This window comes from Chlamydomonas reinhardtii, chromosome 7, assembly GCF_000002595.2.
Source record: "Chlamydomonas reinhardtii strain CC-503 cw92 mt+ chromosome 7, whole genome shotgun sequence".
Taxonomy (NCBI): domain Eukaryota; kingdom Viridiplantae; phylum Chlorophyta; class Chlorophyceae; order Chlamydomonadales; family Chlamydomonadaceae; genus Chlamydomonas; species Chlamydomonas reinhardtii.
The window spans coordinates 4,122,112-4,146,167 of NC_057010.1; the positions used below are offsets into that span (position 1 = coordinate 4,122,112).

The 24,056-nt window shown below is 62.1% G+C and overlaps 5 protein-coding genes across 6 annotated transcripts in view; 1 reads left to right on the top strand and 4 right to left on the bottom strand.

Moving 5' to 3' along the window:
• Positions 1-2,324, bottom strand: part of CHLRE_07g342850v5 (uncharacterized protein) — a 6,417-nt gene extending 4,093 nt beyond the window's left edge. The window contains exons 1-3 of the mRNA XM_043064388.1: positions 1,861-2,324; positions 1,514-1,588; positions 1,023-1,085 (exon numbers count right to left, since the gene is read on the bottom strand). Coding sequence (XP_042922918.1) covers positions 1,023-1,085; positions 1,514-1,588; positions 1,861-2,079 — 357 coding nt within the window. The 5' untranslated portion in view covers positions 2,080-2,324. The remainder of the gene's footprint in view (positions 1-1,022; positions 1,086-1,513; positions 1,589-1,860) is intronic.
• Positions 2,325-2,494: 170 nt separating this feature from the next.
• On the top strand, positions 2,495-7,400 carry CHLRE_07g342800v5 (uncharacterized protein). Its single transcript, XM_043064387.1, has 9 exons — positions 2,495-3,160; positions 3,514-3,565; positions 3,956-4,059; positions 4,275-4,451; positions 4,674-4,763; positions 5,031-5,125; positions 5,478-5,806; positions 6,120-6,205; positions 6,881-7,400. The coding sequence occupies exons 1-9, from the start codon at positions 2,978-2,980 to the stop codon at positions 6,944-6,946; spliced, it is 1,182 nt and encodes a 393-aa protein (XP_042922919.1). The 5' UTR covers positions 2,495-2,977; the 3' UTR covers positions 6,947-7,400.
• An 8-nt stretch (positions 7,401-7,408) lies between these two features.
• On the bottom strand, positions 7,409-11,664 carry CHLRE_07g342750v5 (uncharacterized protein). The gene is made up of 12 exons (XM_001692467.2): positions 11,467-11,664; positions 11,286-11,373; positions 10,971-11,129; positions 10,669-10,803; positions 10,463-10,507; positions 10,085-10,215; positions 9,564-9,603; positions 9,143-9,245; positions 8,815-8,960; positions 8,443-8,618; positions 8,101-8,245; positions 7,409-7,849 (listed from the first exon to the last, which is right to left on the bottom strand). The coding sequence occupies exons 1-12, from the start codon at positions 11,514-11,516 to the stop codon at positions 7,652-7,654; spliced, it is 1,416 nt and encodes a 471-aa protein (XP_001692519.2). The 5' UTR covers positions 11,517-11,664; the 3' UTR covers positions 7,409-7,651.
• Positions 11,665-11,728: 64 nt separating this feature from the next.
• CHLRE_07g342700v5 (uncharacterized protein) lies at positions 11,729-18,894 on the bottom strand. 2 transcript variants are annotated; one of them, XM_043064385.1, is made up of 16 exons: positions 18,706-18,894; positions 18,111-18,140; positions 17,698-17,897; positions 16,698-16,817; positions 16,351-16,627; positions 16,067-16,207; positions 15,689-15,909; positions 15,357-15,548; positions 14,910-15,195; positions 14,735-14,776; positions 14,151-14,602; positions 13,909-14,013; positions 13,567-13,745; positions 13,342-13,487; positions 12,985-13,246; positions 11,729-12,792 (listed from the first exon to the last, which is right to left on the bottom strand). In XM_043064385.1, the coding sequence occupies exons 1-16, from the start codon at positions 18,779-18,781 to the stop codon at positions 12,162-12,164; spliced, it is 3,360 nt and encodes a 1,119-aa protein (XP_042922921.1). In that variant the 5' UTR covers positions 18,782-18,894; the 3' UTR covers positions 11,729-12,161. The 2 variants fall into 2 exon arrangements, with proteins under 2 accessions (XP_042922921.1, XP_042922920.1); XM_043064386.1 differs by lacking the exons at positions 16,351-16,627; positions 18,111-18,140; positions 18,706-18,894 and having other exon boundaries at positions 17,698-18,074.
• A 254-nt stretch (positions 18,895-19,148) lies between these two features.
• On the bottom strand, positions 19,149-24,024 carry CHLRE_07g342650v5 (uncharacterized protein). The gene is made up of 2 exons (XM_043064384.1): positions 22,846-24,024; positions 19,149-22,728 (listed from the first exon to the last, which is right to left on the bottom strand). Exons 1-2 carry the CDS (start codon positions 23,638-23,640, stop codon positions 20,356-20,358), a joined length of 3,168 nt encoding a protein of 1,055 aa, XP_042922922.1. The 5' UTR covers positions 23,641-24,024; the 3' UTR covers positions 19,149-20,355.
• Positions 24,025-24,056: the final 32 nt, after the last annotated feature.

The following is a 24,056-nucleotide window of genomic DNA, read 5'->3' on the forward strand; positions in this document are numbered from 1 at the left end:
ACCCCCATCCTTTACTTGAGATACAAGGGGTTTGATTCTGGGGATGCCCCCTTCCAGCGCCAAACCTCCACCTCCTCATGTTCAGGCCAACATATCCCTGTAGGCCTTCCCGCCCCCTCCCCCATGAGGGGGTGGGGTGTGCTTGGGGATGGGAGGTGCGAGGGTGGGTGGGTGGGTGAATGGGTTTGGGGGGGGGGTTAGGGGTTGGAGTGGCGCCTACGACGGCACGCGCCCGGCATCAAGCTCTTCTACCAGGCCCTACATCCAGACGTCTCCGCCACCCAGGCTCTGCCGTGTGTCTCGGGTTGCTGTTGTCTCCTCCCTCTGTGTGCCTGTGCCCATATTACCCCGTCCCGTCCCGCTCTCCCTAGCGCCTACAGGCTCCGGATGCCCTCTCCTGCGTGAGGGCACCCGGATTGGCAGGGCTGTGGGGAGCCGTCCGCGGCCCGCACCCTGCCTCTCCCCTAACCACCCCCCTCCCCCTGGCCCTCGTGCGGCCCCATGCCGATGCGTGCTTGCCTCTACTTAATTGCCCGCTGCCTTTTTTCCCCTCTCTCTTGCCACCCAGGCTCGTGCACATAGAATACTGTTGCCTTTTTCGCTCGCGCGCCTTTCCGCTCACACCGTTTGCCTTTTCCCTTTTTGCACATGCAAACGTCCCGCCCTGGCGCTGGTCTCCTCCTCGGCTCCCTTGATGTCTTCTAGGTGGGTATTCAACGTGTGCCTAGTCTGCATTGCTAGATAGAACGTGCGTGCGTGTGTTTGAGCCTGGGTGGCAATTTCGAAGGCGGCTACCGTCAGCACCGCCCACACGCGCAAGACCGAAGAGCTCATCGCCTTCTTTCTACCGGTTTGCGGGATGTTTTGCTGGGAACCCGGGAACTCGGTGCATTTCGGGAATGGGGACCATTGTCGCGTGCCACTCCGTTGTCAAGCATCGACCACGCTCTCCTCCTCGCTCTATTGCATTGGGTTTGGTTTAGTATGGGCTGGTATCTACAACCCATCCCCACCGCACGCACCTGCGCCTGTGCCAGCTCCACCTCCCGCTCCAGCGTCTCCAGCTGCCGCCGCTCTACCTCAATCTGGCGGTGCCGGTGCCATGGGTGGCGAGGCCAGCAGAGCACAGGTAAGAGAGATGCCTGGGGTGAGGGGCCGCGAGGCCCACATGACAGACACAGCCCCGCGGCCGCTGTCGTGGAGGCAGACACGCCCCAAGTCCCTCCAAGTTTTCAAACGCCCAACACTGTCTTTCCAACTCGTGGAGCGGTCGCTCGGCCAGCCCGGTGGTGCAGCCCCATGCAGCCACTGCCAGGCCAAACAGCAGCCGCTGCCGCCGGCCACACGTACGCCAGCCAGCAAGCCACCTCCGCTGCACCGCCACACCGCAACGCCGCCGCCACGCTCCTCCTACACGTCCAACCCCCGTGTGCCTTGGCCGCACACCCGGGCCCCACACCCGGGCCCTCAGGATGAACTTGCCCGCGTCTGTGCCTGCCCCACGCGCCCGCACCTTTCTGCTGTAGGTGTCCGCCACCTCCGTCAGCTTGTCCGCCCGCTCTGACTGCGCCGGCGTCAGGCCGGTGGGCTGCGATGCGGTGACGTGGGTTGTCAACTGGTGAGGGCATTCGAGTACGCTACCGGGGCGGGTGGGGCGACGAACACACGTGAGCCGGCGTGCCACACCACCCTCAACAGCATCACGAGAGCGAGATGCTATCACACACTTTCGTAGCCAGGGCTTTAATATCATACTGCGGTGTGTCCTTGCAGTGCTGGGGACGCAACACGCCCGCGGCAACGGCGGGCACGGTCACGCCACAACATGCACCGCTGTACCCCTCACAACCCTTCCCTCACCTTCACGAGCACCGACGACGCCCCCGCCGCCACTAGCGCCGCAACCGCCGCTGCATCCGCGCTGCCAACGGCGGCAAGGTCCGTTGTGAGGCGCTGATTGTCCGCTTTGAGCCGGTCGATGGTGGCACGCTGGGAGGCGATGATTCGTGCCGCCTCATCGGCCCGAGTCTTTTTCAACGCTTCAAGCTCCTTGATGCGAGCCTGAAGCTCGTGCACCATCGACGTGCCGTTTGAGGCCATTGGAGGTGCGAGTTGAGCCTATACGTGCCCAAATGCGACCCGCGGAAAGCAGCAAACGCTATAGTTTCATCGCGATAGACTACAATAGTAAGCCACAGTACAAGTTGTCGCGGGAGCATTCCATACAGCCACGCATTTTCAAGCAAATACCAGTCGACCTTCGAGTTGGTGTTTGACTGGGCCCTACGGTTATCAAATATGTCCAAGCTAAGAAATGTCAAGCGGTAATAGCATTTGCCCATCGCCATGCCCTGCTCTCTTGGACCCTGGCACGCGGCACGCGAACGCAACCCTGCCCAGCTCTCTCCGCCCGTCTCCACCCGCCCATCCCCGTCACCCACGGTGCGAACGCGCTTGGCTCAAAGCTGACATGGTCCGCATCTCAGTACCATTATCGGTATTGCAGACAACGGGAACGATCCCGTCCGCCCGGCTTCCCGTGACGATGCATCGACCCATTCGCGGTGCCGGCAGCAGTTGGCATACAAGTTGGCGATGCCAGTCGCCCTAGTGAGAGCGGATATACTCTAGACCATACGTAAATATTGCAGTTTGTCACACACGGTCTTTGAAGCATTGAACACATTCGCCACGCAAACCTGACGCCAGCTGCCAGCTCCGCAGTGGTTTGCGTTCAGAGCAGTGTGACGCCAAACTCCATATGTTAGTTAACTGACGCATTACTCACTAAGTCCTGCGAAAACTAGGGCGACTGCAACATCCTTTCCTTTTTCGCAGCGCCCGAGCGTGCGGTAGCGCGCGCATGACGTGCCTGTCTATCCAAGCTCGAAGCATATAGCACCGAAAAGCCCCGCAGCGGTAGCATCGTCAGCAGCGACAAAGCAACTTGGCACCCATCCGCGCTCAGCTCGTGGAGATGTGCCGCGCTGCTGCGCGGGCAGTGGCGGGGACGTCTGCGCAGGTGCACGTGGCGAGCTGCTCGCACTCGGGCGCACGTCGCTCATGCGTGGCAGTCACGGCTGCCGCGCCACACGCTGCGGCACTCGGCGGGCCGGCTCTTCCGAGAGAGCTGCACATCACGCTGCCGCCTGGGTGCAAGGTGCGGCAAACCCTCAGCATCCGGGGGGCGGGGCTTCCGGGTACGGTGCGTGCAGTATCACCGCGTGCCTAGGGCGTGTGTGTATTCGTGTCATGTCCCCAACTCCACGGACCCCAACTTCCCGGACTGAGTGCCTCCTGTTCTGCTCCGAGGTGCAGTGCGAGGTTGGCAACAACCCCCTGCGAGCCGCCTTCCCTCGCCGCCGCTCATATGCCATCGCCATCTCATGCCAGCCATATGTCATCACCGCTCATATGCAACCGCCATCTCATGTGGGCCACATGTCCTTGCCGCTGTGATGCGCTGACACACCATGTGGGCCACATGTCCTTGTCGCCGTGATGCGCCGACAGGTGCCGCCCGTCACCGTGCCGGTGCTGCACCAGGTGCTCCAGCACTACGCGGGTGAGGCGCCGGCGCTTGCGAGCGGGGGTCAACACAGGGGATCATTAGGTCAAGCTCAGTCGGTCATTCAACACCCACAAATGGCACTGTTCCGCAAACGTGGTCGAGGGTTTGTCCTCGGCGCCTCGACCCGGGTGGCAAGCTGGGGGAGGCGAGGGGTGGGGGCAAGGGGGGGGGGTGTCGGTGTCAGTGTCGCTGACGGGTGCCGAGCTCGAGGTTTCGTAGGTCCCTAAGTTCTGTAGGCCTAGCGGCGCGCACTGCGCCGCCGCGCCGGACCGGGCATCACACGCCTCGCCTCCCTCACATCACTCCACTTGAATTCCCTCCCTGCCTGCCTGCTGTCCGCCCCGCCGCCCTCCCTCCCTCCCTCCATCCTTCCCTCCCACCCAGCCCGCACCCCGCGGCTGGGGGTGGTGCTGGAGCGGGTGACGCGGCCGGGCTGGCCGGGTGTGGAGGCGCTGGGGCACGACCACTTCGCATTCCGCACCTTTGGGGTGAGAGCACGAGCGGGCGAGTGGGCATGTGGGTAGCGGGCATCTGGGCGGCGGGCAGCGGGCTGTGGCACGCTAAGTGGCGGTGGACTGGGCCACGCAAGCAGGCTCAGGAAGCAGGGACGGGGCAGGAACTGTCGCATGTTCCCCACTTCCCAACAAATCCCTTACGTAGTAAACACCCAAACAGGCAAACACATACACACATGCGCTTTCAGGTGCCGGGCCTGGGCATCAGTTCCCTGGAGCGCGTGCTGGTGCCTCTGGGCTACGAGCGGGTGGCCGACACGCCGCCGCTGGCCTTCCCCGCCAAGAAGCTGGCCGCCACCTGGTTCCGGGCGGCGGACCCCGAGGCGCGGCGGCGGCTGCCGCGCGTGTTCGTGAGCGAGATACAGGTGCGGGCGCCTGGGCTTGGGCGTGTGGGAGCGCCTGTGTGTGTGTGTTTTGTTGAGAAAGCACAAAGAAGCGAGACATAGGTGTAAGTGTGGGGGGTTGTGGGGGTTATGAGAGCGGCGATGTGCCAAGAGGTGGCGTGCGCACGTGTGCGTGCCCGGAGTCCCCGGCTGCTTGCGGATCCCCCAGCTACCCGCCCCCCTGCCCCGCCCCTGCGGCTGCAGGTTGAGAAGCTTTCGCCGCGGGCTCAGGAAGTCATTCGGCGGGCGGGCGGCTGGGCGGCGGCGGCGCCGGCTGAGGAGGTGCTGGTGCAGGTGCGGAGGCGGCAGGGGCTGGTGGAGTGGTCGAGTCGGTTCCAGCTGGGTGCTGGTGACCTCGGTTCTTCGCATAATGTACACACACGGTCCCCCCCGGTCAGCTTGTTCTGTCAGTTGTCCTGCAATCTCGTGTCTCTCGGTAAGAACACCCACCTATGGGCTGCTGGCTCTTGGTTTAATTGGGTTTGGAACATACTACCCCCACCCCCACCTCATCCACATACACACACACCACCACCACCACCACCGCCACTGCGCCCGCAGGTGACTGGTGCGCTGCTGGCCGGCACCACCCCCTGGCCCGCCCCCCACCTGGCCGACTACGAACTGCTCATGGCGGAGTCCGAGTACGCCGGATGGTGCGCGTGTGTGTGTGTGTGTGTGCGTGTGTGTGTGTGTGTGTGTGCGTATGTATGTGTGTGTGCGTATGTATGTGTGTGTGTGCGTGTGTGTGTGTGTGTGTGTGTGCGTATGTATGTGTGTGTGTGCGTGTGTGTGTGTGTGTGTGTGTGTGTGTGCCCATGTGTGTGTATGTGTGTGTGTGTGTGTTGTGTTTGTGCATGCCGGGAGTGCCGGAGTACCGGTCGTTGGGAGCCGGGAGTGCTGTTTGCGCTTACACGCCTTCCAACCCTGGTGCCAACAGACCCCCGCTGCCCTTCCCCCCTACCCCCTACCCCCTACCCCCACGACCCCCCGCCACCATGTTGACAGGGTGCTGGCCCACGGCTACTCACTGAACCACACCGCCCTGGCGCTGCACCGCCTGCCCTCCTCCTCCTCCTCCTCCTCCTCCTCGCCCTCCTCCTCCTCCTCCTCCTCCTCCTCGCCCTCCCCCTCCTCCTCCTCCTCTTCAAACCCCGGCGCCGACATTTCGGACTTCAACGCCCGGCTGCAGGCCGCGGGTCTGGACCTCAACCCCGAGGGCGGCCTGGTCAAGGTCAGCCCGGACGGGCTGCTGCTGCAGAGCGCGGTGGTGGCGGACCGCCTGGGGTTCCGGTTCGGCTGCGGCGCGCGCCGGGACATCGCCGCGGCCTACGTGGGTGGGTGGCTGGGGCCTATGTGGGTGGGTGGGTGGGTGGGTGGCTGGGGCCTGCGTGGGTGGGAGGGGCTGCGGGACTGGAGGCCGCACCTGGGGTGTGGGTGGGTGTGCGCGTGAGCACACTGGACAGTTGCGCAGGCGGTGCAATTGCGTGCCCCGTGCCGCCCAGCCTTGGACAAAGCGGAACCGGGCCTGCAGCGCAGTGTGTGGGCGTGTGTGGACCGACCTACACGCGCCTGACCACAGTAGCCACACAACACACAGCGCTTGCTGATGCCCTGTGGCTGCACACGCTGCCTGTGGACCCACCACAGAGTTTGTGCAGCGGCTGCGGCTGCCGCAGTACTCGGACCTGGCGGCGGAGCAGGTCGGGGAGGAGCACCTGCGGGAGGGCTTTGAGGTGAGGGGAGGGGGAGGAGCACCTGCGGGAGGGCTTTGAGGTGAGGGGAGGGGGAGGAGCACCTGCGGGAGGGCTTCGAGGTGAGGGGGGGAGGAGCACCTGCGGGAGGGCTTTGAGGTGAGGGGAGGGGGAGGAGCACCTGCGGGAGGGCTTCGAGGTGAGGGGAGAGAGGAGCACCTGCGGGAGGGCTTCGAGGTGAGGCGGGGGGGGGAGAGGGGGGAGGGCCGAGGGGGGATGTGCGATGGGACAGGTATAGGCAGGTTGGCGAGGTCCCGTAGGGTGCAGCCGAGGGAGGAGGGCGTCAGGTAGGGGGTCAGGCAGGGGTCAGGGAGGGGGTAGTGTTCCTATCCCGCCGGATCTAGAACCCGGGACCAGCCCATAGAGCGCGAAGGTTGTCATGGGTAGGGTGGGGTCACGAAGGAAGGGGCCGCGGATGTGGTGAGGGGCTAGGCTGGAGGCCAAGTGAGGAGGGCGGGGCTGCTGGTGGGTCCATGCATGCATGGGCTCGGGCGTTGGCGTACTCGTGAAGCGCACGCTTCCGCTTCCTCTGACGGCGGCATGCTGCAGAGTGTGGAATGCAATGGCCATGCCAGCATTTGTGTGTGTAGGTGCTGCAAGAGGTCGCTGCTCTCTCGTGTGCCCGTTTACCGTATTCTTTTTCTTATGATTGCACAGGTGGGCAACGCGGACCGCATCTTTGAGTCCACAACCTTGGCGGCGGCTGCGGGGGCCAACCAGTAGGAGAGCAGCAGCACCACCAGCGGCCCCGCACAGGGGTTCGTGGGAGGCTCCGGTTGTCCAGCGGGGCGTGCTGCTGGGGCGTGGGAAAGGCGCCCGACCCGGTCAGGTGTGGGTGCGGTTGGCCGGCGTCGGGTTCACAGGGGCTGGTGGTCTGCTGTTGTGAGCGGCATCATTCGGCGGTTGTAACATACTTGTATTGTACTGTATTTGTATTCATCGGCACGAAGTTGTTGTTTCTTTGTGTTGGATCGTGTTAACCTCGTTTTGCCTGCTGGGCAGGCGGGGCTAAAGCATAGCTGGCCACCAGGCAACGCTGCGGATTTGTTTGCTAACGGCTCACATGAATTATGGCATATGCCGAGAGTTGTAGCAATTTTCCAGGGGTGACATCCGTGCAGGCGTTTGGTAAGCGTCTTGTACAGTAAATGCAGACACGATGTAACACACTCAAGGGGTTGCCTTTCAAGTTCACGCCCAAAGCGGTCAGGCCGCATACACAATACCTGTCACTGCGTGCCCTGCCGGCTGCCGCCGCCACCAGCCATCCGTCAGCAGTTGCCTTTCCTCCGCCGCGTAATGACACCACACGCCGAACGCCAAAACAGCACAACTGCATCAACACAGACTAAATTACCAGTTGCTCACATTGGGTTCCCGCCGCTTTCTGTACGCGGCATTTTGTGCCTGGCCACCACATTCATCAGCTCACTGCACCACCACCAGCCTGGGCGTGACCCCGCGTGCCCTGCCCGCTGCTGCCGCCCCGCCCTCGCCTCCCTCCACGCCTTCCGCTCCTGCGTCCTCCTCCTCCTCCTCCCACTCGATTCGCACCGCCGCGCCGCCGGCGTCCAGTGACAGGCGGCCCGCATGCAGTATGGCCGTGACCGCCACCGTGTCACACAGCTGTGAGGCAGGTGAGCAGGCAGGCAAGCGTGTTAAAAAACAACAAAACGAAGCCCAGACAAGAGAGAGAGAGTGTGTGTGGGTTGTGAAGAGCACAAGGAAAACAGTACGCGTAGGACTGTGTGTGTGTGTGTGTGTGTGTGTGCGCGTGTGTGTTCGACGCAGGACACGAGGCAGGGGTTGATGAGGAGGACCATTTCGTGTGGCTTGCAAAACACCGCCAAACACAGATTCAGTTCCCTGGCACCTACCACCGCCAGCTCGCCCTCCCGCCGCACGTCTTCCACGCTCAGCCGCCCCGCGTTGATGTCTGCCGCCGCCGCCAGGAAGCGAGCTATGGACACGAAGCCGTAGCCGGCCTGGCCCGCAAACCGCCCGTTGGCGTCCGGCGTGTACCTACACAGGGGGGAAGGTGTAGAAGGTGCACATCGCGGGTGCACGTCGTGAGTGCATGTACCGTACATGTGGCCGTGGCCCCTGACAACTCGTGTGTCTACCTCACCACCACCACCCGTTTAGTCCTGTGTTTCACCCAGTACTCCCCCGCCCCTGCCCCGGGTGGCCCGCCCCCTCAACCCACCCCACACACGCACCTCATGTACAGCGGGTTGTAGCTGCCGTACCCGCCGCCTCCGCCTCCGCCTCCGCCTCCGCCTCCGCCTGCCGCCTCCTGGTTGCTGGCCCCCGTGTAGCCGCGGTGCGCCTGGTCCACCCGCAACTCCCCGCCGTGCGCCGCGTAGTGGAAGCCCTGCTGCGTGTGGCAGTCGCCCTGCACACACACAAACACACACACATGCACACGCGTACTGTACCGTATTGTTTTTCCTTGTGCTCTTTAACACATAATCACGCCAGTCCTGCCACGCTAGCCCTCATGCAAGAGCAGCTTGTGTGCATTCACCCCCGCCACCCTCTCGCCCATCTTTCTACCCGCCTCTGGCCCCCTTATCCGCACCTCAGCTCACCTTGGTCGCCACCCATGACGCCGTGTACACCGCAGTGCCCAGGCATGGGCCGCCGCCGCCGCCATCACCAACACCCGCGGCGCTCCTGGCCGCGGGCGTGTTGCGCCACTGCACCATCAGCGTTATGGTGTCCTCGCAAGGCCGACCTGCGTCACGACACACACACACACACACACACACACACACACACACACACACACACACACACACACACACACACACAACTGCTTGTCATGCGTGGACCCCAAGACTCAGCAGCAGGCATGCACAGCACACGCGGCGTCCGCACCGCCCTTCCATCCTTCCTCCCACCCTTCCTCGCACGCACCCAGTTTCGCCTCCGCCACGCCGGTCGCCGCCATGGCCACCACCCGCTCCGGCCTGGCGCGGCCGCCCGCCATCCAGTTGTGGATGTCGATGTGGTGCGAGTTCTGTACGGCACGGCGGCACGGCGGCGGGTCGGCACGCATGCGATGCATGCAATGCACGCATGGACGCATGGATACATGAGCGGCAGCAGCACGGAAGCATGATGTGCACGGGATGTGAGCATGAAGACATTTCGGCGCGCTGCCAGCAGGCATGCGCACAGGCACCGTAATAGCTGACGTGGTCGGTGCTAAGCCAACGGATCTGCACAGCTCAACCGTGGCCCACGCTACTGCCCTCCGCACAGAGTGAAGGCGCCAGGCATACATGCGGCCCTCGACAACTGGCACCGTAGCGCACACACACGCGGTGACACGTACCAGGTAGTAGGAAATGTCGCTCCGCAACCCCGCCCACGCCCTGCGCAACCCACCACCACAACGTTGCACAAGGATTGTCAAGTTAGCAGTGACGCTAAGGTCGATGTTTTCTTCAACAGAGGGAGAGGAGTTCAGTGTGTGGTAAGCATGGGTGCAGATTGGTCAGGAGTGCGAAGGCTGTATGTTGCGGCCGCCGCCTGCCGCGGCACAGACGGTACTCGGCCCCGCACGGCGCGACGCACACCATTCCGTCCCCGCGCTTTGCCTCCCACCCCCTGCCTGTTCTCCGCTAGCTTGGCTAGGTTTGGTTTAGTTTGGGCTGGAATTTACACCCCCCCCCCCCACACACACACACACGCATACACACCACCACCACCACCACCACCACCACCACCACCACCACCACCACCACCACCACCACCACCACCACCACCACCACCACCACCACCACCACCACCACCACCACCACCACCGGTAGCAGCACCACCACCCCCGCAGTCAGCAGCAGCACTGCCGCCCACCTGAACGTGTCCAACTGCTGTTTGGGCTGGGCCATGTAGGAGGCGAAGTGGGAGAAGGGCCCGAGCGCAGCGGCCCGGTTGCGCGCGTCCGAGTACATGGCGTCGAAGCGCTTGTGGAACTCCACACACGCCTGTAACGTGCGGGTGGATGGTGCGTGAAGGCAGCAGCCAGCATCAGGGCGTGACAAACATGCGCCACGGGCCCACGGCACGCGGCGGCGGCGGCTGTAGGCAAGATTTGATGCGAAGACTAGCTCACGCCCGCATGTGAGGCCACTGCGGACCCTGTACAATGAAGTCACGCAGCCACAGACAACCCGCTGGCGAAGCATGCACCCACCCAGCACATCCACCCACCCAGCACATCCACCCACCCACCAGCACGCCCGCCGCCGCCACCTCCGCCTGCAGGTCCAAGTGCTCCTGCGCGACCCACACATACACAGTCAGTAACATCCGTATGCCGCCGCGTTGCCGCATCGCATACACGTAAATACACACACACACACACACACACGCACACACAGGCACACACACGCGGATACACGCCACACACACACACACACACACACGCACACACGCACCTGCAGTGTCTTGACTGCGGGCTTGGCCAGCAGCACGTGCAGCCCCCGGCGTGCCGCGGCGGTGGCCACTTGCGCGTGTAGGTCGTCCGGCACGAATATAATGACCGCATCACCCGGGGACATGCTAGCCATGGCCTGTGTGTGCATATGCGTGTGTTTGTGTATGCGTGTGTGTGTATGTCAAAGAGCAAAAGGGAAGAAAACACGAATGACTTCTCCGCTCCTTCTTCCCGTTGGGCTTGGGCATGTGGCCATCTGCCCCTTCTCACCCTCCGCCCGCCCCTCCTCCGCCCCCCTCTCACCCTCAGGTAGGCAGTGGGCTCCGACTCCACGTCATCCTCGGGGTAGGTCTCCATGGACGTGTCCAGCCCCGCATACACACGTCCGATCTTGGCAGCCACCGTGTCACGCGCGGCCGCCATGCGGCTGCCGTACATGTCGCACAGCACGATGCGGCCCACCTGCGCGTGATCAACAGACGCAGCAATTGGATCCCACTGCTGCATGGAGCTGAAGCCCGGGAATGAGAAGCTGGAAAGAGAGGCTGGGGGTGGGGTTGGGGTTGGGGTGGGGGTACAGTCGGTGGACAATGCGAGGACCAGGAAGTTCCCACGCACCAGCCCTTGCCGCCGCAGCTCGAAGCATGTTAGTGCGACTACGCCCGCCGGCTTGTCGCTCGCTGCGCCATGCGCTGTCGGCACAAAGCTGCAAGCAACTGCATCGCTTTAGCTGGAAGCAAGAGAGAGAGGATTGTGCAGAGCTGTCAAATGTTACAACTTTAATTCAGTAAAGCCTCACCCTACGGTGTACTCTCCGGCGCCAACCATAAGAACACCGAGCGGCGCCATGTCGTCTGCGGGTCTCCGGAACAACAAGAGCCAATACCTTACAGCATTTGCAAATACACTAGTATCGCATCAGACATTGTGGACAGGTTGGTGATGTGCGCGGTGGTCACGTCAACCGCCACAAGAACAACAATGCGCACGGTTCCCGCCAATGCCGCGGCCACTTCCATTGCGAGGGCAGTCCTGCAATTGTGGCTTCCCATTCGTCCACAACTCTCACGGTTCTTGACAACGTCACATCTCGTCATCAATAATGTTGTCACGGAGTTGTGCCTCAGCAACTCAACCGCACCCATGACACACGGAAAGCCACACCATGAATTCACCCTCAGGCCAGGACATCACGCGGTTCCACGTTCCAATCATGCCCTATCTTGCTTCAAGAATAACAAACGCACTGCAATGACATAAAGCATGTGACACTTACGAAAGCCCCCAACAGCAGTGTCCAGGCCCGCTCAGCCTCCGCCCCGCCCCCGCCCAGCTGCCGCCCAGCCCCTGCCCAGCTGCCGCAAGGGCCCTCCATCCTACCACAGCCTCAGCCTCAGCCTGTAAACAGATTGCAGTTCCTTGTACTGTCATACCACGCGCCAGCTCCCTTCCAGCGCGCCGCCCAGGACTTGCTTCCCAGGTCTCGCTCTTTCCTCACAACAACTCATTGCCACTGTTCCCCTGACTCAGCAGTGATCCCGGCGGCGTCGGCAGCAGCTGCCCCTGCGGCGGCCCTGGCAATGAGATCTCCGCGACCTCCTCCAGCTCATGATCCAGCTGCTGCTGATCCGCATCTTCCTCACCCTGCCGCCCGCCGCCCTCGCCTGCGGCATGCCGCTCCGCCGATGCCTGTTCAGTAAGGCTCTCATGCTGCTGCAGCTGCCCCGCCGTGCCCTGTGGCCTGTGCACCCGCTGCTGCGCCCGGAGCTCAGCAAACGGACCCGCGCCCGCTGGTCGCGACCTGCGGCGGCGTGCTGCCCGCGTCGGCGGCGGCCCCTGCGGCTCCTCCTGCTGCCCCTGCTCCTGGTTCTGCTCCTGCTGCCATGACCCGGCCTCGCCGCTGTCCGACTCCTGCGGCCCCGGCACCTCCACCTGCTCCATGGGCCCCGCCGGCACGCTCTCCCGTACTCTACGCCGCTGCCGGGGCTCCTCCTCCTGCTGCTCCTCCTGCGGAGGCCTGCGGCTGCTGTGCAGCATGCTGCTGGCGGCCGGCGGCGGCCTCGGCGGCGGCGGCGGCGGCCGCTTGTGAGAGAGCAGGTGGTACAGGAACGGAAGGACCTCCGACCTGACGCGTTGCAAAGCGTGGGGCGGGAGTATGTGGATGGAGTCACGGCGGCGGGACAGTCCGACTGATGTCGAGTTGTGTGCGCTTCCAGCAGCAGCCTTAGGTGATGACCGCAGAACCCGCCCAACGCGCCCCAGTTGCTTGTGCGTGACTCAGGTCTGGCAACATGACCACCGTGGCATGCAACCGCACCTGAGGCCAGGCACGCCGTCCTGCTCGTTGCAGCTGGCACACTTGAGCGCCAACTCAGCAAACGCGAACGCAACCTCACGCGGCCACACCAGCAGATGGCCGTGCCCGGTGCGGGTCCCTAGAGTTGCGAGCATGGGGAGCGTGTTGCCTCCGCCGCCGCCGCCCCCCTGCCTGTCGTACTTGATGACACCGTGCACCCACACCACGAGCTCCTCGGCTTCCCCCCGCGCGTCGCCCGTGAGCAGACGCAGCAGCAGCACCCCTGGTCGTCATGGAAGGGCGGGGCGGGACCCAAACGAATCAACATCTAGCTATCGGCAGGAATGCGGATCGGCCGTACTGCAAGCATGCACGCACCAAGAGCGCGTATGTCCTCCACCTCCATTCGCGCCCAGTGCGCTTCATTGTCGCCGTCAGCGCGCTCCCTGAAGTCGATTCCCACAAATCCAAGTTTGGCGACACCAGTGGATGAATCCACTATCACACGCTCCGCATCAAGCGGCCTGCGTAGAAAGGCACGCGGACGGTGTCATGCCTTTATTCGATGTAATGCGCCCCACCCCTTGCACCAACGGTACCCACACTGCACAGAAGAGGGGAGGCGCCTGGGCATGTAGGAACTCCATCGCGGCGGCCACCTGATAGCCAGTGACCACTCGGTGCTCCCACTCCAAGAATTCAGGCCATTTCTTCAAGATGTCAGCTAGTGTGAAGCCGCGCTGGGCCTCCTCAAGCGACCCAGGGTCGTACACTAGCATTGGCTGCGATAAATGGGTGCGTTGGAGGTGGACAGGGATGATTAGTAGAAACGTGACAAGCTGGCAGTAGCTCCGGATTCAGGTGGACAGGGATGATTAGAAACGTGACAAGCCATCAGTAGCTACGATTTAGAGCAAGGAGTGCACAACAATAATCGAGACTTACTGCCGTCGCACAGCTGCCCAGCAGCGGCAGCAGGGTGGGATGACGCAGGGCTGCTAGCCGCCTTGCAGCCCGCTCCATTTGCACCAAACGCTCATCTAGTCCAGACTGCAGGTACGTATCACCCGCAGAACCATACGGTACGCGTCATGAGAGCGCGGGAGGCAGGTGCTTAGCACCTAGCTACCGAGCCAAAAGCTGGAAGCACTACTGCGCATGCAGTATGCGCTGATAGATGCACCTACCTGCTGAGTCGGCGGCGGGGGAACAGTTGAAGATCGGTGCTCCAAGCGCCACACTAGCACAGCTCGACCCCTGGGATCGCCTGCGCTGGAGTCCCGAGGCAAGAGACCCGTGTAGACCTGTCCACCGCTGCTATTACCACAGTCCCTGCCACGTAAAGCTGCCGAGAAGTCCGTGTACAGTCGCCTACCAACATAGTATTCGGTAGCCGCGCACAAAGCTGTGGCGGTAAGAACCTCGAAACTGCCCGCGACCGACTCCACATCCGCACTGCATTGCTCCGCAAGATTGCGTTGGAAGTACTGACGGTCCTTTCCACGCGTGCACATTCTACGTCCAAACCGTACAATCATTACCAGCAAGGTCAACACAGCAGCCCCGCCGCCTAGAGACACACCAACTATGAACCCAACAGAAGGATGGTATCCGCCGCCGTTCGTGTTCGGCGGTGATGCTGCAGGTGATGATATAGATCGGGCACAGTCAGGTGGCGGGTCAGGCCAACTTATTCATTCACTGACATATCTCAAGCTTGCGAAAAGCATGCGTGCCCCTCGCTCCAAACACGTGCGCATGCACTACTCGCCTTTGATTGAAGCCATTGAGGCCCACTCCTCTGCGGACGGCTCTGCGGGAGCATGCAGATCACAGGCGGCAGAAAACATACAGTTCACGAGCACAGCAGAGGTAGGGGCACGGAGGCCCTGGCCCCAGTAAGAGTACGGTATGCGAATTACTAATGCATGTGAGCATGGACGCACCGGCCACAAACACAAAGCCGACGCGGCTGAATGTGGAGGCGTTGGCGGCACGCTCCGCGACCAGTCCACCCAGCATGAAGCCCGCCGGCACGGCCTCCCAGGGCTGAGGCACATCCTCACGGCGGTAGCCGCACAGGACCGCGTCGTCGCTGCCTGTGAACCTACTGCCACCGCTGCCAAGCACGTGAGCATAGCCACCCTTGGTCCTGAACAGCAGCCGTGCTGGAAGCAGCAAGTCGCCTGCATTGCTGCTGCTGACCGAGCAACACACACTAACAGCCACAATCTGCATCGCGCGTTGGGGCAAGTCGGGGCACGACCGCATTGATACGTGGGTTGATAAGGGGACGAGCGACTTTGATCTCCCCGCCTACCATACCTCGCTTGCCATCTTCATTACTACAGGTAGGGCTGCTGTACGTGACACGCTTACGCCTGTGTGCTCACCCGGTCCGGTCCCGACTGGGTCCACGCTGACTCCATGTCCAGCGTCATATTCGATTTCTCCCAATTTGAAATGGTGTTGATGGCGGAGGTTACAGCGCCAATTGCTGTGGCCGCCGAGGCGATTGCGTTAGAGCTGCTGGCCGTTGTGGTGTTGACCTCTCCAGGTCCACGGTACCGATGCACTGACCAGGCCTGTTGGATGGGGCGGGCGCACGTACGAACACGGACGACTGTACGCGGCGCACTTGTGTGTTGCTTGTGTGGGTATGTATCAACAGCATAAAGCCCCCGCCGCAGTGATTGAAGTCTGTTGAAGTGTGCCTCTCGCTGACCTCGCTGATGGAGGTCGCGCTAGCCAGGACGGTGAAGCTACTCAGGGCCAGACCACTGCCAGCCTTCCACTCATCCTCATTGACTAGGAAGGCCCCCGGTTCCGGAGCGTTGAGGTTGCGGCGGCGACCACCAATTCTTCCGACTTCATACGACGATCCAGTGGAGGCGGCGCCAGCAGTGGTGTCGCAGAAGAACCGACTGCGGCGTGTGGCCTTGACCTCTGCGAGCGAGCGTAGGTTTGGCCGTTTGAGGTCATGAAGATCACAAACAGCAGCATACGCGGGAGGCACATACAAGCGAATCCTCAGTTTTTTGCATTGAGACAGAGACAAATTACGCGCAGAGACCATATGCGGAGCGCTCACAGCCGAGCTTACGTGGCGGTCTGGGTGGGCGGGGTGGGCCGGGTGGCAGGTGTGGAGATGGGACCGGCGGGGCGGGGTTGGGTGGCATGGGTGGGAGCGGCGGGGGGGGCTTGGGTGGACGAGTGGGGTACGTCCACTCGCCAGGTGCGGGAGCTGTATGTGTACAAGGCAGGCGGGTACGGCGGGTACGGCTAGTGAGCGAGTGAGGCATTTGGGGGATGACGTTATGTGGCTGGGACGTACGACAGAGCGAGATGCTCCCAAGCTAGCCCCAGTAAGCATGTGTACGCACCTACCTGCCACAAAAACGTACGCGGCACGCCAGAAGAACGTCGCATATCTGTCTGCCTCTGTCACAAGCCCGCCCATCAGGTGGCCTGGTGGCACAGGTTCCCATGGCTGACTGATCTGGCCTGGTGCACACATGCTGTCTTCTGCACTCCCTACTTCTGGACTGCCCAGCCGCCGCACTTCCCCCGAGGCAGTGCGTAACAAGAGCTTTGCTAGAACTGGAGCCGAGAGGTTCGTATAGTCGCTGATATTTGCAGAGCAACACGCGCTCACAGCCACAACCTGCCAAAGGTATGGCACGTGTGTACATGTAGGTATGACATACATATATATGAAGACTGCTTGCACTTACCTTGTCTTCAGACGCTAGGCTCCAAGATGACTTGAGGTCGTACGCGTACAATGGCGCTGTGCTCCCGTGAGAGGAGCTGTGGAGGTAACTCTGGCCACCATCACGATAATACGACCAGACCTGCACGTAGGGGCGACAGATAGAGTAGCAGTCGGGAAGCTAGCTGGCACGCACCACCGCCCGCTGTGGTCTATCTCCAGTTCTCCATCCGTGAGATGGTGGGGTGAGCTTGTCTCACTCCTCCTTAAGACACGCGGGCACCTGTGCCCTGCGTAGATATTATTATTATTATTCTCCAGTTCTCCACGCACCCATCCCGTCCTCGCCTCCCGCCCCCCGCCCTGCGGTGGCAGGTGCAGGGCCTGGCGGCAGCAGCGACAGCGGCGGCGCAGGACCTGGCGGCGGCGCAGGTACTGGGCCCAGCAGTGGCGGCGTGCACGTGCGTAGCAGAGGGGGCAGGCAAGGCCACGTGGAGGAGGAGAGCGAGCGCGGCGCCATCCAAGAAGCGGTGCTGGCGAGCAGGTTGAGACCTGCTGCCGGTGTCTGGTTTGCAGTCTTTGCTGCTGGCGATCGAGCATACCGTGCCAGGGGTACCCCTGTACCGTGCCGTAGCATGCATACGGCACGGATGTAATGCTGTTTGTATGCTTAGCAGCGGGACGTGGCTAGATGCATGGCGGGCCCGTGCCTGTACGAATCGACCCCGGCTATGTCCAGGAGATAAGGTCATTTCGGTTGCGTCGGACTTGCTGGGCATTGCTCAAGGTGGCGTGGGTTCAGCCCACTTTTCCCTTGAGAGGAATAGCTGTAATAAAATCCTGTACAAACCTGACACCCCTTTGTTCTGCGCCAAGTCCCCCATCGCCGCTGTCACCGCCATTGTGACGCAGTCCTGCCCAATGTCTTGTTATGCCTGGACTTTCCCCACCCACCGTGCCCACCCACCCACCCACTCGGTTGCTTTACTTGAGGCCCTGGAATGAAGTAGCACCCCACCCACCTGATGAATCTTGTCGACCGGGGCTCGCACGTATACTGAGTTGAGTGCAAAACGTGTAGCGTATGCCTCATCACTGACAGTCTTGGATCCATCAGGTTGGGGCTCGTACGGGTTGCCGCCCGTACCAGACGCTGTGCCGACCTCGGCCCGCGAGGTGGCGTTGGACTTGAATGTAGAGCCACAGAAGAAGCGACTCCTGACTGTTATATTACCGTATGCGAAGTTGCAAAGATGAGACAGTTCAACCGCAAGGGCCCGCACTGTCATAGGCTGTCGGGTCCGGCGGGGGCCCGTTCATGATGAGAAGCCCGCCCGAATTTGTCCGTACGGATCCTGCTGTGCCTTCAAGTGAGGCCCGGGGCCCACCCGTTTATGAAGCTACGATAAGTGAATACCATAGGTGTAACACTTACTAGGTGACAGATGTGGGCTCGGTGGCGGCGCTGGGGGCGAGGACAGTGGAAAAGCGTGGAAAAGCACCGCAGGGCGTGTGGGGTGGAAAGGGAGCGCGCCCAGTGTTATCAAATCTAGTTACAAGTAAGTACCCCATCGCTTTGGTTCCTTCCAGTTGCAAAGAGCTGTCTGTAAATGTAGCCTTCTATGTGTGTTGTGGGGTAACCCTGTCACGGTTGATTCGCGGCGCAGTAACGCCTTCGCGGCCGCTCAACTTCCGGTCGCCGTCTCGGTTCCTTGCCTTCTGGCCGAGGGCACTCATGTTCAGCCCGGTTGCGGAATCTAAACAAGGCCGCGGAAGCACCAAAATCAGAGAAGAAGTCAAGCAGTTGGGAGAGTTTGGTGCAGGGTCTAGTCGCGTGTGGGGATTCTAGTCAGCCAGCAGGCTTACTTTCGGTCTCTGGTGGCCCCAAACCGCAAGCCAGGTGATGCAAGCAACATGTTGGAAGGTGCCTTATGCCTATGTATCCACAGTCTCTGCCTTTCCGGCTGCCAACGGGCACGTAGCGTAAACGATGGCGCCAATAGGCATATCCACATGCAACATTTGCTTACCAGACGCATAGCATGCATGTAGCAATATAACCAGTAGTGTTCGGCGGAGGAAGCCGGCGGCATTCTGCTGCAACATCTCGACTTCGCCCCTCCGCTATATTGACTTTAAGCCCAAAAGCGATCAAGTTTCATAATATGCATGAAAGTCTTGATAACAAGGAGGGCGACGGCCAGACCAGCTACCTTAGGTACTTGACTTAAGAAGTTTCACTGTTCTTCAAGTTGTTACTGTGTGCAAAGTGGGCGGTGGATAAGTCGGCTGAGGTTGGACCTCTATTGATGCCCTCAGGACGGGAACTAACATATTGGCCCCATCAACTGGTGCCTGGCTAGGCTGCTCAAAACCCCTCGTGTCCTAGCAATCCTCTCCACGTCCGATCAGTCCAAATTTGGATTCACTCAGGTGACCCCATCCCCCCCCTTCAATTAGGGGGCCCAGCCCAAAATCAGTGAAAGGTACCACACTGCAGCACCCTGCTGATCTTACTGCTCACACCGTCTGCACTAACCGTACTTTCAGCCGTGCCTAAAAGTTTGCGCGTACATTTCGTACACGGGTTTACGCACATAGCCTGCCAGCCTCCCCTCGGTTTGCCGGTTGTGCCCTGACTGTCCCACGCGCCCACGCACCATCCCTCCCCTCCCCTTTCTGTTGGTCCCGCGGCTGGTCCTGTGCTGCTGCCGTGCGCCTGTGCGCTTAGGTGGAACCAGGGCCTCTTCATGGTCAATGCGCACCGCACCCGTTGGCCAGGGCCGCCAGGCCATCCACACTTGCGGTCGCCATGTTGGCTTCGCCTTGGCAGGCATTCACTTCGTAATGGAGGCTTCTGCCTTCTGGTACTGTCACCAAATGTGTGTCGCTTTTGCAGCGGCCGCAGCTGGCGTGTGCTGGTCGCGTCATCGCGTGCAACAATGCCACACACGTTCATCAATGCAGGCTACCACACACCTTGCCTGTCACGCTCACACCTGTGTCCCAACTGGTCACATTATGGTACATACCTGCTGCATGACATATGGGCAAGGCAGGCATGAGCTGGGAGGCATGGCACCAGCCCTCACAGCCAGCCATGGCGCTGTGCATGCCAAGACCCCACCACTCAAGCTTTGCAGGGTTGGTATCGCTCTATCTCATACAACGAATCCAACCTACCTTTCCCAGAAGTGGCTCTAGCACCCCAACGGTCATTACGACATGCACCTGTCTTTGCGTTCCCATTCCGTCTGTGTCTCAAACGGTATTTGTATGGCGCGTTGTAGCCTGCGTGCTCCCTGTCACGATACCTACTGTATAGCACGGTCTCTATCGCGCCAGAATCAGGGCAACCCCCCCCCCCCCCCGGCCACCATAAATCAGCTCCTCGCACCACCTCAGGTCCCACCCTACGGGACTTCACCAACCTGCCTTAACACTGTCCCAACGCATACCAACCAGAAGGTCCCAATCTTATCACGTGCAGACTGTCTGCCAACAGCTATAACACCGCAACCGCAAACAGCTATAACACCGTAATCGCAAACAGCATCGTCTTTCTTATCATACAGTATGCCCCGGTGTGCATTCTTCAAAGCCTCTTCCAGCCTACACACCCCCGGTTCGCGTCCAATCATTGTTTGACCTTCATCCTGCACAACCAACGTTTATGCACTTCATGCCTTCTTTACCCCTGCTTGCACAGACCCGGCTGACCCTGCCGCCGCCGCGGGCGCGCCAATGCAGGTACCAGAGTGCCGCTCACGCCAGTCTGCCAGCTGGCAAGCGCCGCAGCAGTACGTGACAGCACGGCACCGCACACACGTCTTGCCGCTGCGGGGCGCAATCAATGCGCTGGGGCCGTCCAGCGAGCAGCAGCGCGGGTTGCAGCACAGCTTGTGCTCAAACACTGGCCCACCGCTGCTGCTACTGCTACTGCCACTGCTACTGCCGCCATCACGGGGCGCCTCGGGCGGCTCTGCCGCTGCAGCCGCCGCCTCTGCGACCATCAGGTCATGCAGCCCCGCCTGTACCTGGCCTTGAGACAACAGCCACGGGTACCGCAGCCGCACTGCAACAACCCACTTCGCCCTCAACCTATCCGCCGTGGCGATTGCACGCTCCGCATCACCGTCCAGGCTAGCTGCTTCAAGCACTTCTGTGCCGCTTTCACCGGCCTCAGCGCTACTGCACTCCTCCACCACCATCGCTCTTGTCGTCACTGCTGCTGCGTCCAGGTAATCGACAATGTCCTGCCGCCCCTGCGCGGCCGCCAACCGCTGCACCGGCAGCGGCCGCACGCAGTGCAGCACTAGCTCGGGCGGTGGCGCCAGCTGCTGCTGCTGCTGCTCCTGCTGTTGCTGCTGTTGCTGCTGCTGCTGCAGCTGCATTGCCATGCGTGTTGCCCGCTCCCGTGTTACCTCGTACACCGCATTCGCAACGCATGTCCAGTAAGATTGCAGAAGGTCCAGCACAGCCGTGCGCTCCCACGCATGATAGCCATCGAGCAGCAGATCATCTGCGGCCGCCACCAAGAGGAACGCTATTTTGTCCATGTCCGCCGCAAGCTCCTCAATCTGCGTCACGCCCTCCCACGCCCCATCCGGCCGCCGGCTGCTAGCCTCCCCACCGGTTTCAGCGCCCACGCCGCCGTCGATTTCGTTCTCTAAACTTTCTGCGCGCCAGAGCACATCCATCAGCAGGCGCCCCACCATGAGCGCCTGAGACAGGTTGCGCTCGGTGGCCGCCGCCTGGCCCATCAAGGCCTCCTCCGTTGCCTTTGCAAGCGCGGGCAGCCACTGGTACACCGCGAAGCTTGTGAGCAGCTGCTGCTGCCGGTCCGCTGCCGAGCCGGCAGCTGGCAGGCCGCCCGCCGCCGCCATCCAGGCGATGGAGCAGGCTGTGGGCTTGACACTCCCGTCCTCGTGTACAAGCACCTCTAGCACCGAGTTGAGGTGCAGAACGGGAGCTGCGGCTCCGGCTGCGGTGGCTGCCTGCTGCAATGCTGGCGCCTCCTGTTCCTGCTGCCCCTCCCGCTGCTGCTGCTGCTGCTGCTGCTGCTGCTGTGCGCCCTCGCGCAGCGCCCGCACGTCCGCGACCTGCTCCAGCATTGCGGACAGGTAGGCACACAGGTAGCCGCTGGCGCCGCACTCAACGACCAGGTGTTTGCTCGGCTGAGACGCGAAAGGGATCGTGTACACCAACGTGTCCTTCTCCTGCAACAGCCGAGCTGCTGCGCCCAGCGTGGCAATCAGCGACACCGCCTGCTGCACGGGACCGCGAGCCAGCACTGCGGGCCACACGCCCGAGTAGCGCAGCACGCAGTTCACGACATTCAGCTGCAGACTGGCGCTGCTGGCCTGCTGCCAGGCCTGCGGCGCGCGAAGGCACCGCTCCACAACTGGCAGCAGCCCCGCGCCTAGAGCGCCGCGGAGGCTGTAGCTGGGGTCCCTACCACGCGCCAGGCTGGCGGCTGCCTTTGCTGCTATGACCGCCTCCGTGTTCTGCACCTCCTTCGGTTCCGGCGGCCAGTCGAAACTCGCCGCAGCCACGGAAGCTGCGTCCGTCACCCCAGCAGCCCACGCGGCCGGCGGCGGCGCATTCAGCTGCAGCTGCAGCAGCTCCCCTGCGTCCTGCGCCATCCTCCTTTCCTGAATGAGCATGGAGGGCTCCTGCGCCAGCAGCCGCCACCAGCCCGGCAGCAGCACCGCCGCCCGCCGCGGCCGCAGCTCTGTCAGCAGCCGGGTCATTACAAGGGCGACCAGGTACAGGCTGCGCAAGTGCTTGCTGCTGTCACAGGCCAGGCCGTACCAGACTTTGCTTAGCAACCCGTAAGCTTGTACGGCGCTGAACGGAGCTCCCGCGTCGGACTGCGCAGCAGAACCTCCTGCTGCTCCTGCTGCCGCCGCTGTTGCCACCGCGCATGGCCCCGCCAATGGTCGCTGCGGCTGCGGCTGCCTGTGCGGCAGGCGGTCGTAGCCCACGGACGGCTGGGCGATGGCAAGGTCGCAGGGGCCGCTGACCGTTGGTTGGATCGCATAACCAAGCGCCTGCATATGCAGTGAGCAAGAGCCGGTGCACAGTTGTAAAAATCTACTGCCACTTACTGCCTTCTACTCCTTGCAGCGTTTCCCGCCAGCTAAAATACCCCAGCGTGCATGTCGCACCTGCACCATGACACATATTGCCAGATGTGAGCTCGATTTCTGCGCCTCGGCCTGCCGCAATGGCTGAAGCGGTCGCATCAGCTCCGCCGGCAGCCCATAACCCTGGTGCGACCGGGCATGTGCCACGCCCTGCTGGACGGCGCCGCCGCCGTCGGCCTGCTGCCGTACGGTCATGGCCGCGCACAGGCCCGCCCACGCCGCGACGAGCTGCAAGCAGGGGCCGGCCAGCAGCGGCCGCAGCTGCTCCAGCAGGCGTAGCTGGTCCGGCGTACGCGTAGCATCGCAGAGTATGTCCCTTTCCCGGGGCCGCGGGCACAACGAGACGATGCTCAGTTCCCCAACCAGGTTCGCCAACAAGTTGCAAAGGACATTCGCTGCCTTACACACGAGCGCCCAGTCCTCATTTGCCTCCTGCGCCGAGCTTGCCACTGCCGCTATGCCGGGCGCAGCTGGGGTGGCCTGAGCGGCGTGCAGCAGCGCTTGGGCGGCGTGCTCAAGCAGCTGCGTGTGCGCCAGCGCCGAGATCAGCTCCTGCTTCAGGCCAGCGTCCGGGCTCTCGTCCACGCACTCGGCAACCGCGTTCATGTGAACGATCACGCGCATGATTTGCGTTGCCTTGATCTGGTTCAGCGGCATGCGGCTGCGGCGGGCGGCCGCCGCGCGGGTGGGTGCGAGCGTCTGCGCCAACAGCCTCGAGTAAACGGCCAGCGTGTCCGCCCTCAGCAGGGCCCGGGCCAGCCGGTCGCCAGCTGGGTCGCCCTGCCGACCCTTTAGCAAGCTACCCAGGCTTAGCATGGTCGTTTCGAGCATAACAATGCCTGGGACACTCAACATATCAGCGGCGACGGCGCGTGCGGCCCAGGCATGTGCCGCCACGACGCCGCCCAGGATATCGGCGCTGCCGAGCAAATCTGGGTCCGCTTCACATAATGCATCAGTCAGGTCATCGACGCGTTCCATATTAGGCACTGCGTCAGAACGCAGATTAGCGACGTAATCAAGCCCTTGCTTGAGGCGAGATTCAAGAGTTGGTGCAACACGAGCCCGTCTTGGTGGCATTTCAATTGGGAGAATTGCAGAGGTGCACAGGCAATAAAGGTTACAGACTCGTTGACACAGAACTCGTTCAAGTGTGGCACTGTAGCTAGCTGGTATGCTTTTCTAATACTGCATCTAGGAAATAATTACACCATGCAACTGTCACATCAACG

Bases quoted from the DNA above. Each gene is read 5' to 3' on its own strand.
- CHLRE_07g342800v5 (XM_043064387.1), top strand. From the start codon at position 2,978: ATGTGCCGCGCTGCTGCGCGGGCAGTGGCGGGGACGTCTGCGCAGGTG. The intron at 3,566-3,955 runs GTGAGGCGCCGG...CCTCCCACCCAG, and splicing joins GGTGCTCCAGCACTACGCGG to CCCGCACCCCGCGGCTGGGG. The intron at 4,060-4,274 runs GTGAGAGCACGA...ATGCGCTTTCAG, and splicing joins TCGCATTCCGCACCTTTGGG to GTGCCGGGCCTGGGCATCAG.
- CHLRE_07g342750v5 (XM_001692467.2), bottom strand. From the start codon at position 11,516: ATGGCGCCGCTCGGTGTTCTTATGGTTGGCGCCGGAGAGTACACCGTA. The intron at 9,246-9,563 runs GTACGTGTCACC...CGTGCCGTACAG, and splicing joins GCGACATTTCCTACTACCTG to AACTCGCACCACATCGACAT. The intron at 8,246-8,442 runs GTGCGTGTGTGG...CCCCCTGTGTAG, and splicing joins TACAACCCGCTGTACATGAG to GTACACGCCGGACGCCAACG.
- CHLRE_07g342700v5 (XM_043064385.1), bottom strand. From the start codon at position 18,781: ATGTTGCAGCAGAATGCCGCCGGCTTCCTCCGCCGAACACTACTGGTT. The intron at 16,818-17,697 runs GTGGGTGGGGTG...CCCTACGTGCAG, and splicing joins CGGTCGACAAGATTCATCAG to GTCTGGTCGTATTATCGTGA. The intron at 15,196-15,356 runs GTGAGCACACAG...CGCGCGATGCAG, and splicing joins CCCAGTCGGGACCGGACCGG to ATTGTGGCTGTTAGTGTGTG.
- CHLRE_07g342650v5 (XM_043064384.1), bottom strand. From the start codon at position 23,640: ATGCTAAGCCTGGGTAGCTTGCTAAAGGGTCGGCAGGGCGACCCAGCT. The intron at 22,729-22,845 runs GTGCGACATGCA...CTGCATATGCAG, and splicing joins CAATATGTGTCATGGTGCAG to GCGCTTGGTTATGCGATCCA.